We start from the raw sequence: 16,489 nt of genomic DNA on the forward strand, positions 1-16,489 counted from the left end.
CCTTGTAGAATCCCTCACATGTAAACTTTTGTAGAAAAACATTTTATTGTTCTCGCTTCGTATTCATAAAATACTTTCAAATCAAATGCAACAACTTCTTAGTCTTACTTTATAAACATTATTTTTCGTTCACATCATTATTTTAACATTCTCAATTGACTTTAATTATTAACGACAAAATCTACAAAAATATATTATAACATTAGCACGAGTAATAGAAGGCGAGGCTTTCCGGGAGTTGCCCTTGCGACGTGGGCCCGTTGTGGCTGAGTGCCCTTGTCCGGACCAGGCCGCGTGGGGCGGAGGGCCCCGACCGGCCTGGCTCACGTGGGGCTGCGGCCCCCGGCCGGCTGGCTGGCCCACGCCGCGCGGGGAGCCCCGGGGCCTCGCAGAGAGGGTGCGGTGTGCGGCAACGTTCGGGGTTCAACCCAACTATACAAACGAGTCTGTTTACAACTAAAAACTATAAACTTTCAAAAACTTTTAACAACTACAGCCATAACAAAAATAGACTAATAACAACTACGCTATGGAATCTACACGCTACTTAAAAGCTATTCACTAAGTAAAGTTGAAATCGTTCACTAGGGATACGACAGAGGGATGCGGGAACGTGAAGCGGCGTCCGCCCTGGCCGGACCTAGTCCGGGCCCTACAAGCGGGGCGGGGCTACCACTAGCTATATACAAACGCAGCCACTACACTTGCGTACGCGAGCCACTTGAGCAAACTTGCCTGCGCACACGTCGTCGGTGCCTAATCGATATAAATATTCAACAACATTAACTTATATTAGACGTAACCTGACGCGCCGCGAGCGTCCGGCGCCGGCCCTGTGGTAAACTGACACCTCACTAACATCTAACGTTTATTACTTCATACACCTAACTACGGTAACTGCAATGTTTCTAGTATTATATCTACATGCGTATGGATACTCAAACTGATACAAGCTGTAACTGACCCTCTTTAACATTAAAGAATACCATACATTTAATAAAAGCATGCCATCATTCTCATTTAAACAAACGGATCGTGAGCCCCTCACGGGGACACGTAACAATTTTATAAAAAAATCACAGTCGGTAAAACAGAGATGCTAATCGTAAAGATGGGTAGGTGCTTATTAATTTATTTGTAGTTGTCCGGGTCAACAGGTCGCCAGTGGAGCATGTTGGTTGAGGCGTACGAGAGAGATAGAGGATGCGGGGTGTGGGGGTTGTCGGAGGGAGGGAGGAGGACGGAGGGTTCGACGCTGCTGCTGCGGCGGCCAGCGGGCCGGTGTCGGCGAGGCCGCGGCGGGCGCGGGGCCCGGAGCCACCTGCAAACAACAACCAGTCGTGTTAGACATACCATACACCAAGCAAGGAGGACGAATCTGAAGGCACTAAAGTTAATTTATGGACAGCCAAACTAAATAAATATATCTGAAAATTGGTGCTTTCAGAATGGGATAAAATATTAAGCTAGAGTATAGAGTAAGACATGAAGGTGTGACTACAAAAGCTCTAGGGAAATCATTTTTTTATATTACAGAAAATTGGCAAGTATTTTCTTATAGTGTATAGGAAAATTACTCCAGGTTTTACTCAAAAACTGCCAGTATTTCTTATGGCATAATGTTCAAAGCAGAGAAACAATACTAACGTTTGCGGCTGTCGGTGTTTGTGCGGCGCGACGTCTAAACATCGGCGTACTTTGATAGCTTTTCGCGTAGGATGTGGTTCTCCTTTTTCAATAGTTCCACCTCTTGTCGCAGACCCATGTTCTGGAAACACAAAGTCATAATGTGAGTATACACTCCCAAACAGTAGCCAGTGACGACGATATACCCTCAAGTACCTACGCCAAAACAATATTGAAAATTTCTGACTGATGACTTCAAGGGTTACCTAATTGACTGTTTTGATTCCGGTAACCACTTGTGCATAAAGGATCTACTGTTTAGTTTGCACGTGTCTGAAGACTCTGAAGGCACAACACAAGTAAGTGAAAGTAGAGTGCGTTCACGTAAAGGTGACCAATTTTAAACGTCTGACATTTTTAGGGTTCCGTAGCCAAAATGGCAAAGACGGAACCCTTATAGTTTCGTCATGTCCGTCTGTCCGTCTGTCCGTCTGTCCGTCTGTCACAGCCGATTTACTCGGAAACTATAAGTACTACAGTGATGAAATTTGATGGGAATATGTGTTGTATGAACCGCTACAAAAATATGACACTAAATAGTAAAAAAAAGAATTGGGGGTGGGGCCCCCCATACATGTAACTGAGGGATGAATTTTTTTTTTTCGATGTACATACCCGTGTGGGGTATCAATGGAAAGGTCTTTTAAAATGATATAAAGTTTTCTAAAAAACATTTTTCTTAAAGTGAACGGTTTTTGAGATATCAGCTCTCAAAGTCGTAAAAAGTATGTCCCCCCCCCTCTATTTTTATAACTACGGGGTATAAAATTCTAAAAAAAATAGAGGTGATGCATGCTAATTAACTCTTTCAACGATTTTTGGTTTGATCAAAGTATCTCTTATAGTTTTTGAGATAGGTTGATTTAACTGTAATATTATATTTGCTGCTACGGAACCCTTTGTGCGCGAGCCCGACTCGCACTTGGCCGGTTTTTTATTTTAATATTGCTACACAAGCTCTAATATTTTTATTTCTTTCAGGTAAAATACACTATTATAAGTAATACGCAAAGCAACTTTCACTACTTTCATCTAACTACTCTGACATAACTAAATTTTTGGCCGCCTTTCGTGAATCGAGCTAAACGTTACAGAATCTGAAAAAAGTCTTGGCTATATCAATCTACCTAGGTAGATCTTATTGGTAAACCGTCATCAATGTCACACTTCTAAAATCAAAACCACATTTCAGAGAATCTTAGGGAACCTAGACTGAGGCACTGACCTCCTTCTCTAGGTATCCGGCGCGGAGGGCGATCTGGTTCTCCTTCATTCGGCGCGCGTCGCGGGACCGCTTCGCCGCCATGTTGTTCTTTCGCCGGCGCGCCCAGTATTTGTCGTCCTTGAGGTCATCCGGGACGAACTGCACACGATAGGGTTAACCGTTAGCTTGGGCCCACTCTCTCACACCTTTACCACTACAGGGTTGATACCTGGTACAGGTCTAAGAGAAAGCAGCTGGGCCATTGACCGGAGCTGTGGCAGCGGCTGAGCCGTTACCACCCCGAGTTCCTGTGCTTAAAGAGGACTTGGTCAACTCGTGTTAACTAACGTCCTTCGCAAGGATACTATGGGTATGGTTGAGCAGTCAGCCTCTAATCGGCTGGTACTACCAAGCAGGTAAACCATTGGAATAAGAATATAGGCTATACATAAATATAAAGATAGGAAACTGTGCAAAGGGACTAGCATAGTTAGTTATTAAGTGCGTATTTTAAGTGTAACCAAAACCACTACCCCATAACCGTGATATAATATCTGATTATTAATGTTTATTAAATAGTAGGACAGAAAGCTAGGTAAAAGTGATAATAATCGTTTCAGTATTTTATTTTTATCATAGCGATGGCTATCATAATTCATGAACTACCGTTTATATAAATGTTTTCATTATAAGGGAATCACATGATCCGTGAATAAAGCCTAGGTATAAACTCATTTTTCATTATAAACATGGAATGTTGAAATAATAATGTTATGTAAGATGGTAGGTAGGTGCGTAGTATACTTAATCAAATCATCAATGGAATACTATTGCATTTATCACAAGATATTATTAAGTAGGTATAATTTAATAGAATACATGACTAAAGTCGTACTTTAATCTTAGATTATCAGCTAATATGATCGGAAGTTGCACGTAAATTCCCAAGATAGGTAGTTATTATTTATTTATAATTATTTATTGATAGAATATGTATTTTTGAATTATTTAACATACTTCATAATACAAACATTTTCATGACTTCACAAGAAATGTAAGTATGAAATTACTATTTGTTGTAGACTTTCCATAGTCGGAAATTCATTATTAAAAGCCAATTTCTCACTTGCTTTTTATATAAGTAATTTTAATTTATCTGTAATCCCTCAACATGTTGGTCGGTTTTAATTACGTGAAGTTAATTGAAATATGAATTCATTTTACTGTTTTCAGATTAATTTAAATCATTTTACCACAATTCGTTTGATGTTAATTTATAGAAAATGCATGTCTTCCATTCATTGCCGATAAGCAACCAACAAATTATTATTTGTTGGAAGTAATAAATTAATTTATTCAAGACATAGAATATACTTTTTCTGTGTTAAAAAGTAAGTATTATAAGTAATTATCAATCTAATCAGAAGTAATACTAAAATATAATTAACAATGACATCGTATGACGATGAATTAAGTCTTTATAAATTACACGTTTTCTTTTTATAATGTCATTTATAAATAACAAATTGATATAAAGACATTAAATAATACTTATTATTGCAAATAAAATTTATACCTACAGTCACAAAATAGATTCTATGTTTAATTCAAGAAAAAATATCCATTATTAACTATTCGTTTGTTCTAAAGCTTCGAAATGTTTTATTTTTATTTGACTGCTGTACAAAATATCTAGATTTTATGAGGACCATTTAAGTATCGGAATAGCTTTATTAAAAATGAGTATTTACATAATTTATATTAAACCTTAAAGGATGTCGCCCAAATTTGAGATTTAATAATAATATGTAGTTATTTTAACAAATAAAAAACATGAATAAATCACATAAAAAGATCAATATTAGGCGGCACCCGATCTTTTGCAATAAAACATTCTTCCTTGTTATTCTTCATAAAACCATTCGTATTAATATTCTTTAAACTATAACATTTATATAGGTACATAGTAATAATTATGGTGAAAGTATGTTTTATTGCACGTACGTTGTCATTGATGTTAGTAGATAAGAGTAAGGTGGTAGAGCAAATAGCTTCCGAGTGAATTAGTTTGTTGGTCGCATCACCGCTCCTTTGGCTCATAGATACGTACTTTAAATAAACATAATGTATTTTTTTCGAATTATTTAATCAGGATTTTGAATATCTAATTTATCTAACTAAAGTAAGTCAAAGATAAAGATAAACCGATATAATGCTACTCAGATTAAACATTAATATATAATTCAAAAAAGTTATATAAACACTTTCAAAATAGGCAACCACTGCTGCAGCGCGGGAGTGTTCTTATTGAAAAATTTCAGCTCTGGCTGAAGACATGATCCACAGTACAAAAACTTGCGAGTCGCAGAGTAAAAAATCTAAAGTGACGAAAGGAGCGGTGATCGTTTGAGTGTGTGAGTGAGTGAGTGAGTGAGTGAGTGGCGCCGCGCCCTCAGCATCATGCCGCTAGTAATCATCAGCGCACTAACATCATTTACCTGTTTCCGGGACTTCTTGATCATGGGCTGGGGCTTCAGCTCCTCATCGGAGAAAGCCCGCGTCCGCGGATCGAAGTCTCGCCCTGAAGACGCCATGGAAAATGCTGGAAACGTCAGGGTGGCACTGTTAGACCAGCAGCGAAACTACGCCTAACATGCTGACCGGAATTGTAAAGACAATAATAGTCCCTGAATGGCTTGCTAATTCTACATGATTATATAGTTATATGTTAGAGAAAAATAAGTACTAGTTTGCAGTAATTGGACGTCGATGTGCTCCAAACGTGATGGTAAAATGGACGCTAATAAGAATGGAGCTTAGTGGGATATATTTAAAGATTTGCTAACGATTATCTGGAAATAATTACAGAATACAACATACAATCTGTAGGTAAAACGAAAAACAAGAATATAATATGCAGTATATAGTTAGACAGAATCTATTATATCGGTTGAATCCATTTATATACTCGTAGCTCATACACGCAATCCACTCCCATACATCCTTTACATCAATAGAACCCATCAGTTCGGTTACAGTTTCCATTCGGGTACAAATATGATCCTTTCTAATCTCTCTCTCAAACATGCATAAGTACAATCGTGATGCATACACAGGTCCTTTGCTACGCAGATATGGGTACCTGACTGATATTCAAAGGCCTTTACAGAAGCTGAGGCTAAATCCGATGCAAAGGCTCATTAATTAGAATATATTCCCGACAAAACACACGGATCCCAACATGTTGAATCCCATCCCTACGGATTTCTAGCATCAGTTTGCAGTTTCCACGTACAATTTATTCGATTACTGTTTGAAGCATATTCGAACATGCATTGACAAAGGCTTTATTCCGTCAAAGCCACTCCTGGCTTCGGAATACAATCTTTTGATGGAAATGTAATGTGAGCGGCAAGGGCTTAGTGAAATATTGATCATGTTGCATGGATGCTGACAGAGGAGCATTCCAATTAATTGGTAGAGTGGTCCTGTCCATATCCATATTGTTAACGAAATACGTCACTGTGAAACTATAAAGGATCAAACAGTTTTCCAGCAACTGAATCTTAATTTGATTGGTAAGGCTCAGCTTCCGAGAGAGTATTAAAATATGCTCGTATGTATAGACAGATTGATTTTGATATCTGCAGAGAATTTCCAGTTTCAATGGATGTATCTAGACATACAAAGCTACCTAGTAATTGATAGCCATTCAAAAACTGATGTAAAACATGGTAAAGTGGATACGTACTGGAGTCAGCGGGCGACAGCGGCGGGTTGATGGTGTCGGGGCTCATGCACTCGGAGGGGGAGGGCGAGCGCTCGCGCTTGGTGACGGGCGCCGGCAGCAGCGCCGCGCCGCCGAACGCCGGCCCCACCAGCGCCTCGCCCGGCATGCCGTTCTCCGACAGGAACTCGTCCAGGTCCACATACTGCAACCACAACGAACATCACCACCCCGCACCCCGCCCACTCCGCGCGCAGCTCGCGAGCACAATCGCTTGCAGTGTACACTGACCGGCGCCAGCAGGGTCGCATCGGCGGGCATGTCAACACATACACGCAAATACAACCCTCATTACAACTAGCACAAGTAAACAGTATATCATAGCTTAATGTCACAGGAGACCCCGCAGGCAACGCGTGGAAGTTGCCTGCCGGGTCTAGATATCTGAACATAGAGGACGGAACAAATAAGCTAGACTACAACACATTTAAGCTCGGGAGTGGAAGGGCAGAGCGGGGAAGGTCGGGGTCAGGGTTCCGGTGTGAAGTATTTGCCACCGTCGACAGGTTAGGGGTGATTACCTAGTGCGGGGTGGTTAGGAGTGCACGAGCACGGGACCAGACACACGACACGCAATAGGTAATGATGTTGATTACTGACTTCGTGTACCTTGAGATCGGGATCGTATGGCAGGGTCTTGTCCCACAGGTTGGGGCCGAGGAAGGCGGCCTGCGCCTCCCACAGCTCGCTCTCATCCTTCTTGTCCTCGAGGGTGTCCTTATTGTTCACCGACTTGCCTGCAACAAGCACGTGAGTCACTCATCGCCCGCGAGTACGACCCTCCGGCCCTCGCCAGTGGGCCCTACTCCACACACTACTATGGCGACACAAGGTATTACGGCAATCGCAGAGCATTAAAGATAACGAGATTAAAGCGTAAGTAAATATGAAATCAATCGCGAATGCAATATCATCGAATAATTTAGATACTTAAATAATCTTACAGGGTACAAACTGTTTAGTAGTATTTTTAATACATATTTACAAAGACGAAGTATCAACGATGGACATTCAATTATTATCATTTCTAATATGGAAACAAGTTGAAACTCTTAAGAAAGAAGTAAATAATAGGAACATAATGAACTATTACCGGCATGTGCATCATGATATTGATGATAGGTGTACACTAGTTTAAACCTACAATACAATGACAATGGATAATTGAAACCGGTAATTAACTTTGTGTCAGTTTTAATACCGTAGTGCAACAGCGAGAGGTAAAAACGTTTCCTATAAACTCACAGCCAGGCTCGACAAATAGCATGTTACTTTTACGAATGCAACAGCACCGCACCACTGAATTTTACATTGTCATTTTAGTGATTCTGATTTCTTATACATTCAAGTAGGCTGCAAAAGGTTGACAGGAAACCGTTCAGATTGTATTTGATACACGGCAAGTCTGGTATTGGCATCGGGGGGTTTCGTTTCGAAGAATCACGGAGGGAAAATTGTTCTGAGTGAAATCAGGGTGCTTTGCCGCGTGACAAGGGGGTAGTCACGTTAACGGTGAGGGGTGAGGCGCGAGGGACGGGCGGCGCGCGCGGACCGCCGCGTGACACGCCGCGTGACTTCGAGACGCACCTGCCGCGTTGCTATCACGCATCGGGATAACTAGCCTAATCCCTCCGCACGGCGACGTCATTATGACCCGATCAACAGGGCTGGCCTTTCAGATAAACTACCTTTAGATACCTCTACCATGTGTAAAGCTCACACCGAATCACATTTACATGTTTCTTGTTTCTCTGATTAATGTACATACATAAATCTCGTTTATTTATTTTCTTGTCTACCTATAAAACACAGGTAGGTTCCAATATGTTGTTGTTAAGTTATTGGTTCATTAAGTTACATTAGCTAAACGCGTCTGTACTTTTCAGCCTTCCTCTGAACTAGCCCCGGAAGCCAGGTTATGTTTTTCATGATGATGATTATGTATCGCAGCGATCGTAGCATTGACGTTCTTACATGAGGTTTCTGCGCAATACAACAATACAAAAGGATAGCATCTTCTTAACTTTAATCTTTGCGTCGGTATTATTAGTATGTAACTGTATAACAAAGAAGACTAAGGAATACTAGATTGGCTAGATACGTTAGAGTTGCACAGTGCTCCTTATTTCAAATCTTTAAATACACATGAAAGTCAAAGATCAAGCAGGTACTGAGATGAAATCGCAAGTTTGTTAGACGTATGTAAACCAGAAATTCAACTTGAGAACTGTATACATATATTAGTTAGTGTTGGTGTAAAATTATAATCAATAAACATTTGAAGGTCATACCCATGTTCCAACGAGATATGGAGACTGAAGAGTCAAGGTTCACTCAAATTATTGTATTTTACATGTATTTATCTCTGAACGTACTCATTTCTCTCAGCGTATGGTCATACGTCCATCAGAAACATATACCTACTCATAATGTTTATGATAGTGAAATAGTTTTAGATAGCGTTTCGGCATAGAATCTTTATATTTTTGTTTGCCTTCGTGATCTCCTGAATTCCCGTAAGTCATGGATATCAGAATTATTTGGAATGAAAATCCCATCTTAAGTATGTCTATTGCAGGTTTTTCTTTCAAATATTTACAAGTAAAATTACTATATCCTGGTTTGGCTTCCAGAAGACATAATTTACATTCGTTTCAGCTAGAAGTAATTTTATTGTTTTGAAAACAAGTTATCGATACCATAACGTTAATTCTGATGATATCTCTTTAATTGGGCAGTAATGTCTTTCCCACGACTAGTATAATTGCAGATCAGTATGAGATGCAGTTATCCGGGACAAAACGCGTGATAGAACCTCGAGCAAAAACATAGCGAGCCAACAAAACCAAGGAGAACCGACGAATTATCTGCACACCATATCGCACTAAGAATAATATTACTTAGCAATGATTCTTTTACATGTTACCTACTTGCCAGTGTTTCAAGGATAGTCCCTACTGACCCTTGTAGGGTACATTGGTTGTACTAACAACTGTACTGATTAATTTTCTGATGAAAATTGATATCTTTAATTTAGTTAAATCCACAAACATACACCTGGCAAATTCAAGACAAGCAACTAGCTTATACACTAATTAATGCTACAGGCATAAAACGATTGCCGTCAATAGGCGCTATCCGTCATCAACGCATTTTGACAAGCTAATAGAGCAGTGGATCAGGTAAACAATAACACAGCAAAAACAGTTGACTACTGACACAATAACTGTGCGAACAAGGAAAGCGGCGCGGGCGCTTCCTCGTGAAAAACCCCGTCTGTGTGTGGGTGTGTGGGTATGGGGCTGCGGCTGTGTGGGGCAGGAAGCGGGAAGTGGCGGTGTTACGTGCGCACTTTCCTTGGTTCCGCGCGTGCACACACCAAGTTGTGCAACTCTACGGCTTTTTGTCTTCGAGAAGAGTTCTGTTGCCGCCCCGTGCCGCACTGTGGGGCGCATTGATTAGACACTAGGAGTTATTAGGTCAGTTCTGCCTAGTTTGGCAGTAATGTGTTGATGGGTCACGTAATGGTTAGGTACTTTCAAAGTGACCATGTGTGAAAGTAACAGAGAACGTGAAGTCTTATTTATTGCTGGTGTTATTAGGTATACGATCGTTACTAGTATTGTTACTGTCTGACTACAAATCTCACCTACTTATTAATTTCCAAATACGACGTTACCACATAAGTGTACAAATTCGATTCCGGTCGAAAATTCTTCATCGAGTTGTGAACACTCTCACCGAAAACTAGTCACCGTGCTATAAGAAAAGTGTAAGTGGTTTAGTGAAGAGAGTTCGCTAATGGCTCGGAGCCGGCGAGTCGCAGCACATTCACTTTCTCCGGCCACTTCCGGCCAGGCGCGAACCCCACCGACCAGTTTATCCACAGCCGATACGCGAATACTTTATCTTCCAGCCGACTAGGAAGTAGATACTTTCTTTATTTCTTTATGTTACAGAAACGGCACTAACTTTAGTACCCACATAATTTTTAAATCCACGGCCCATTACATTAAACTCCGCAAATTCTCAATGAGGAAAAGTTTGCGCTTCGCGTGCACATGTAATCCCATTTAACAGCCAGTAACATCGAGTTTCGTCTGTGCCAAACGGACCTTTGTTCGCAAAATTTTCTTGTGAACCGTACCCGATGAACAATGAGGTGTTATTAAAGTAAAATGGCCGCTGGAGAAAGTTCCCAAAACCTGCGGAATGCGCCGCGCCGCCGACGCACTCTCGCTTTCAATGACGTTTCACAAACGAGACGAGAATGTATAATGCGTTGTATACCTTACCTATGCCACGCGTACCTAGCCTTGCTCAGCTTCTAATCGGCCAACGTAATAGGAGCTATTTGAAAGGTACTAAAGGGACAATCATAAATGCGTTTTCACAGCCTAATTTTAATGATCTTGATAGAGCATATACAACCTTAATTAATATAATGAAACCAAATTTATCTCTTAAAAGATAAACGCAGCATTCGAAAAATCCAAGAAGTAAAAGGTAACGATTGATTAATTGTCTGTAACGTGTGAAAATAATTGGTTTCCAGGTAAGAATGTGGGCTATGCATGACTGGGGTATGTGGGTTAGCGGCAGCGGCGGACGTGGAAAGCAGTGGTTGCGTAACTGCTTCGCTTCCTCCTCGGAAAATATAGGTGAGGACGGCTCAGGGGGGAGGCGAGGTGGGGGGGGCAAGCGGGAAGTGGCCGCAAGTGTTGTGCAACGTAGAAAGCGGACGTTTTCCGGCGATCATTTTCGTAAACGTGTAAAATGAGCGAAAGTGAATGAGAAAGTAAACGCCTACGCAGCAGCGCGTCTTGCGCCCGCGCCGGCCTTGGAGGCCTTCGGCACCTTGCTCGTAGGACAGATAGTAATGCCAAAGATTTACGCACCGTAACTATATTATACTATCGGCAAAAGTATTGGGAAGAACTCTAAAATAGAGTTGTAATTTTAGTTTGATATGTAAAAGAATATCTTTGAAAAAAAAACATAAATACTTACTACAGCTTTTCATGACATTCGTTATGAATAAGATCACTAAGAGCTATGTAATTACTACTCTAGTTGAGCTCAAAAAAAAGTTACGTAATAATACGTATAATAATTATATCAATACACATAGATAACAAAGCAATCACTATCGCTAGTTGTGGTCATTAAGAATTATTAATTATTTGTATACGTAACTGTGCCTACGTGTAGAGATAAAGAATGTGAAAAAACCAAACGGATATAATATATATTTTTAGAGAAAAGGACTAAAAGGTACCTACTTGTAATAGCTATTGTCTCTTTATGATAACTAGATACAAGAAGTATTTTTTAAATGTTTCTCATTAGTAATGATAATGATACTGACGATTTCTAAAATCAACATCATTATAAATTGTAGTTTATCAGGTAAGTAATAAATTTTAATAGCAGCCTATTGAACTAAATCACTTTTCAAAAAATCTTCAGCTATATTATGATTATGATATTTTTGCTTATCTAAAACTTCTAATCTTTAAAAAAATCAGTAAATAGTAAGATACAATTTAATTTAGAGACCAATTTTAACAATCAAATGTCTAGTTAGCTGCAAATAATATGAAATCCTCTTATCCCTCATCAGGGACATAGGGCTAATAATATAAATAAGTTTAACTAGTCTATACTAATCATTCAAGCCTTAACACGAGGTAGTTCAGAAGGCAGTCGATTTGAGCTTCCATCATCAGACCAGCTCCAGGTTCATGGTTTGTTATAAGAACTATATTTAGGTTAGTATCTAGGTTATTGTAACTTAAGATTTGCTTCGGGTGAGGAATTCTAGAACAACCCCTTATTACAAGAGCATGAGAAAATAAACTACCTACTTATTATCAAACAACAACAACGAATTTGTTAGTAAGCAAGACGTTTATGACGTCATAACACGGGCCTTGCTTGAATGAAGATTGGCCACTCACACACACTCCTTCCCGATAAGATAACACACACACACACACACACGCAACACTAATGGTCACCACTTGTTGGTTCAATGTTTAATTGACTGCAAACGTGGACCAAGTCTGAGACGACTGCATGCCTTCGGACTGTATATTTCCTTCAGTATTTTAGACCTTATAGTTGTCCAGAAATAGGTCTCTACGAAGGCGCTTATAACATGGACCACATAAACATGTGGGCTGATCACGATCATATATTGTATAGGTATTCGTATATTGTAAGGAAACAAGCCAGATATTCGAATGCACACGCCACAAATAGATACACGTGACAGCTTCATACTTCATCCAACGCAATATCTGCCTATAAAGAAGCGAACAATCTGTTGTGCTTTTAAAAATGAGACTATATTTATAAATGGCAAATGGCAGCATACTCTAGCATATCTTTACAAAAATGAATAAGTTTACTTCTAAAATACACAAAACATTAAAGGTCTTCACCAAATGGCTATTTAATCCGTCATTAATAGCTACACATTATCAGTGGCCGATAGAAATGCCAGCAAACAAATGCTTCCGAACGACCCAGCATGTCACAATCTTTAACAAATATTACACAATATTAATTTTACTTCTATATTTATAGAAGTTGCACCAAAGCGTTTGAAATAAGGATGTTTCAGAATACATATATGCAATGATTTTCTGAGAGCGAACCTCTAGGCAACGAATTTACCATATATTTCAAAGAGACTGATATAGGTACTATACTAATATATATAATAGGAAGTAGAGTCTATCATTATATTTCCTGCGCTCGCTGGCAACTTGAGGTTGCTCGCTGATGTTCAATGAGGAAGTGGTGGAAATTCATTTTAGTTCCCAGTTTCCAGCAATTACTTATAAGAACTGTGCTTGGTTATACAGAGAAGCTACAATGAGGATGACTACTAAATCGAGCGTTTGGAAATGTAAGAGAAAAAACGAATTTTCAGTCAAAATACACTCTTATGGCCCATGCCTTCAGATATGATAATATTTTCCGGTGATACAGTGAAAACTAGAATACTGAAGCTATAATTGTAATGAAGTTTAACTGGTTTTGAAGCGTCAATTCTACTTGTTTAGAAACACGTCCAAGCGAGATTTCTTCATCGATTATGTTGATGACTATTCGCGGAAACAGTTAATAGGACTCACGTCTGTAGCAGTATATTTTAACGCATGTTGTTCTATAGGTTTGCATTAATTACACTTCAAAGTTAGTATCTCAAGTATTTTAAACTTGGACCTCATTTAAATGTTAAAACGCGTGGGTTGAGTAAGCCATGAGCCATAATATAATTGGTGTTGTTAGCACTATAGTTAGATCTAACCAATCCTGATGCAAAAAACGAGTAATTGGAACGAAGACGTTTTGTGGTTTAACGTGTGGCAAAGGAACAGCAAAAGTTGAGAGAATCCAACCAAGCATGGCGCATCGGCATGGCGAACCTAATCGATCACAGTTGCGCTCGAGTTTAGCGGAAAAGTAAAAGTGGTTGCAGGCAGCGGGGGCCGAGGCGCGGGGCGCGGGGCTGACGCGGAAACACTCCGGAAGATTACTTTTACTCTCGCATAGCGGAGACTGCGCCCGCGCACACATGCAAGCACGACGATTCAGAGGTTTACTGCCATTTTATAATGAATACGACTTGGGTTTAAATCCTGATTTACGTATATAAAAGTTATAGGCGTAGGTATATAAAGGAGAGAATTAGAACAGTCCTAAACAAATATGGGTATAGGATAGGTGAGTACATCAGCAACGAAATTAATAATATTATTAAAACGATACAGGTCTAATAATAAAGAACTGGTCTAGCAAGTTTGCCTGCGCAGTTACCAAGTCGCTGTGCGGCTGATTCTCTTCTCTACTGCAGTCTCCTCCACTGTGCCAATAGATGCAAGCAGCAGAAGACAACATACCACACACTGTTTCAACAACACATATAGCCTACCCACCCATACAAAACTACCTATAAACCACTACTAATCTAGTTTTTAGATATACATAATATAAAAAAGGGAATTGACCCGCCTATTACTGAGGTGGACAAAAAGTTCTTACACGTGTCAGTGATATCCTTGGCTCGAAACTAGCGAGAGGCGAGAACCAGTGTTGTGTGGATGTAATTTATTATTATGTGTTTTATTTGATAGTCGTCCGTCCCTATTCGGCTTGTTGACGACCACACGGCGATGGAATAGGCTTTATTGGTAGCGACAGCGGATCTCGGGCACAGCTATTGTCGAGTTTTAAAAGTAAAAGTGTTCGGAGAGGCAGCATGCGGAAGAAAGCAACAAGCGGTCCGCGGGGCGCGGGGCGCGGGGCGAGCGGCCGCGCGGGGGGAGAAAGTTGCGAAAAGGTCGTCACTTTTGTCCAAATATTCCGAGTGAAAGTGCTACGGACACGCTCGAAAAACCAAAAGGTACGGCAGGCACTCACATTTAGCACAAATAAAAAAATCGCGGAATGCTACAGATAATCTTATTGTACTGAACATTTACCTCCGTAGTCATAGAACGTACAAAGGGATTGAAGGAGGTGAGGTGAGGATTCGATATAAAACTTGGACTCTTTGTGTCAATTAAAACGTTGAAATTCAATTTGTAGCTTTGCAAACCACTTGCGAACCGACTACAAGTTTTACGAATACAGGGGTTAACGTTATGCAAACTGTATTTCCCTTAATTTAGGTCGGATCTGCATACAGACCCGACCTGTATTCAAACATTTGGTTCGTATTCTAACATTATACTAATGCAAAATTTCAAACCTCGATGGCAGGGGACAGTCATTCATAACCAGCTATTGGTTATTCACAACGTGAACTGACAGTACCGTTTCAAACAAAAGCCTACGGTTGTTAATCCAACTTGCATGAAATTTTAGATTTGATATTTGTAGTTAATTAAATATTGCATCCTATTTGAGGATAGAATTTAAATAATACATTCGGATACCAAGTTATTTTCGGGTAACCATATTATGTTTACAATGTCCCTTATAATTATGAATGCATTCAGAATTGAATCTAGGTTCATAGTTGATGGAAGTGGATCTAAAGTGGTAGATGTTACGACATGTCCGCGCTTCGGTGTGACATAATCATACACATCTCACAACAATGTCAATGACACAATGTCAAGTTCACCAGGGACCAGTGTCAAAAACTTAATTACCAGAAGAGAGAATCGAACAAATTATTTTTGATCAGTGAGCGTTTCTCTGAAATATTTTGGAGATCATAGTAATAACTCATATCGTAAGTTTGGAGAAATGAACCTCCCATTGCGATTAGAAAGGCTTCGCTCGGCCAAGTCGTGCCCGGTGAGAAATGGCAGAGATGACTTAGAGCCTAGGTTCTAATAACTATGTACAATAAGGTCACATCTTATAGACGTGCCGAGTTGTTCTATAGTCACCAAAAACATGTACGAAGGTATACTAGTAAGTATATTCTAATGAAAATATAACTAAAGATTGAAAATATAAAGTTCTGAGCATAAAATTTTCACAAATACTATTCATAAATAATATTTTTTTCTATAATAAAAGTTTCAGTAAGATACCGTTACTTTGTTATTTTTAGGTTCTAGTGAAGTAAGCCCTTTTAAAGTTCTATTAGAAAAACATATTGAAATTGCATGGAAAATATGTAAAAAAGAAACTGCATAATTTATCAAATTTAAGAATACGGGTTTTGATATTGATACCCAAACCAGGGCAGTTTTCAGATTGAAATGAACGATCAAGTTGGTCAGTTTCTGTTCACATAACATTGTACATTAGGTACTATGGATGAATTTAGGTACTTACTTATA

At 39.6% G+C, this 16,489-nt stretch overlaps 1 protein-coding gene across 7 annotated transcripts in view; it reads right to left on the reverse strand.

Moving 5' to 3' along the window:
• Positions 1-401: 401 nt before the first annotated feature.
• LOC105388784 (hepatic leukemia factor) overlaps positions 402-16,489 on the reverse strand; it is an 87,251-nt gene continuing 71,163 nt past the window's right edge. For 3 of the 7 annotated variants that reach the window (XM_038122209.2, XM_048632668.1, XM_038122205.2), the window contains 6 exons: positions 7,278-7,414; positions 6,642-6,822; positions 5,380-5,492; positions 2,912-3,049; positions 1,648-1,768; positions 402-1,321 (listed from right to left, as the gene is read on the reverse strand). In XM_038122209.2, coding sequence (XP_037978137.1) covers positions 1,682-1,768; positions 2,912-3,049; positions 5,380-5,492; positions 6,642-6,822; positions 7,278-7,414 — 656 coding nt within the window. In that variant the 3' untranslated portion in view covers positions 402-1,321; positions 1,648-1,681. The remainder of the gene's footprint in view (positions 1,322-1,647; positions 1,769-2,911; positions 3,050-5,379; positions 5,493-6,641; positions 6,823-7,277; positions 7,415-16,489) is intronic. The other 4 variants (XM_038122211.2, XM_038122208.2, XM_038122207.2 and 1 more) reach the window with 3 other exon arrangements.

The sequence above is a fragment of the Plutella xylostella genome, chromosome Z (genome assembly GCF_932276165.1).
Source record: "Plutella xylostella chromosome Z, ilPluXylo3.1, whole genome shotgun sequence".
NCBI classification, from domain to species: domain Eukaryota; kingdom Metazoa; phylum Arthropoda; class Insecta; order Lepidoptera; family Plutellidae; genus Plutella; species Plutella xylostella.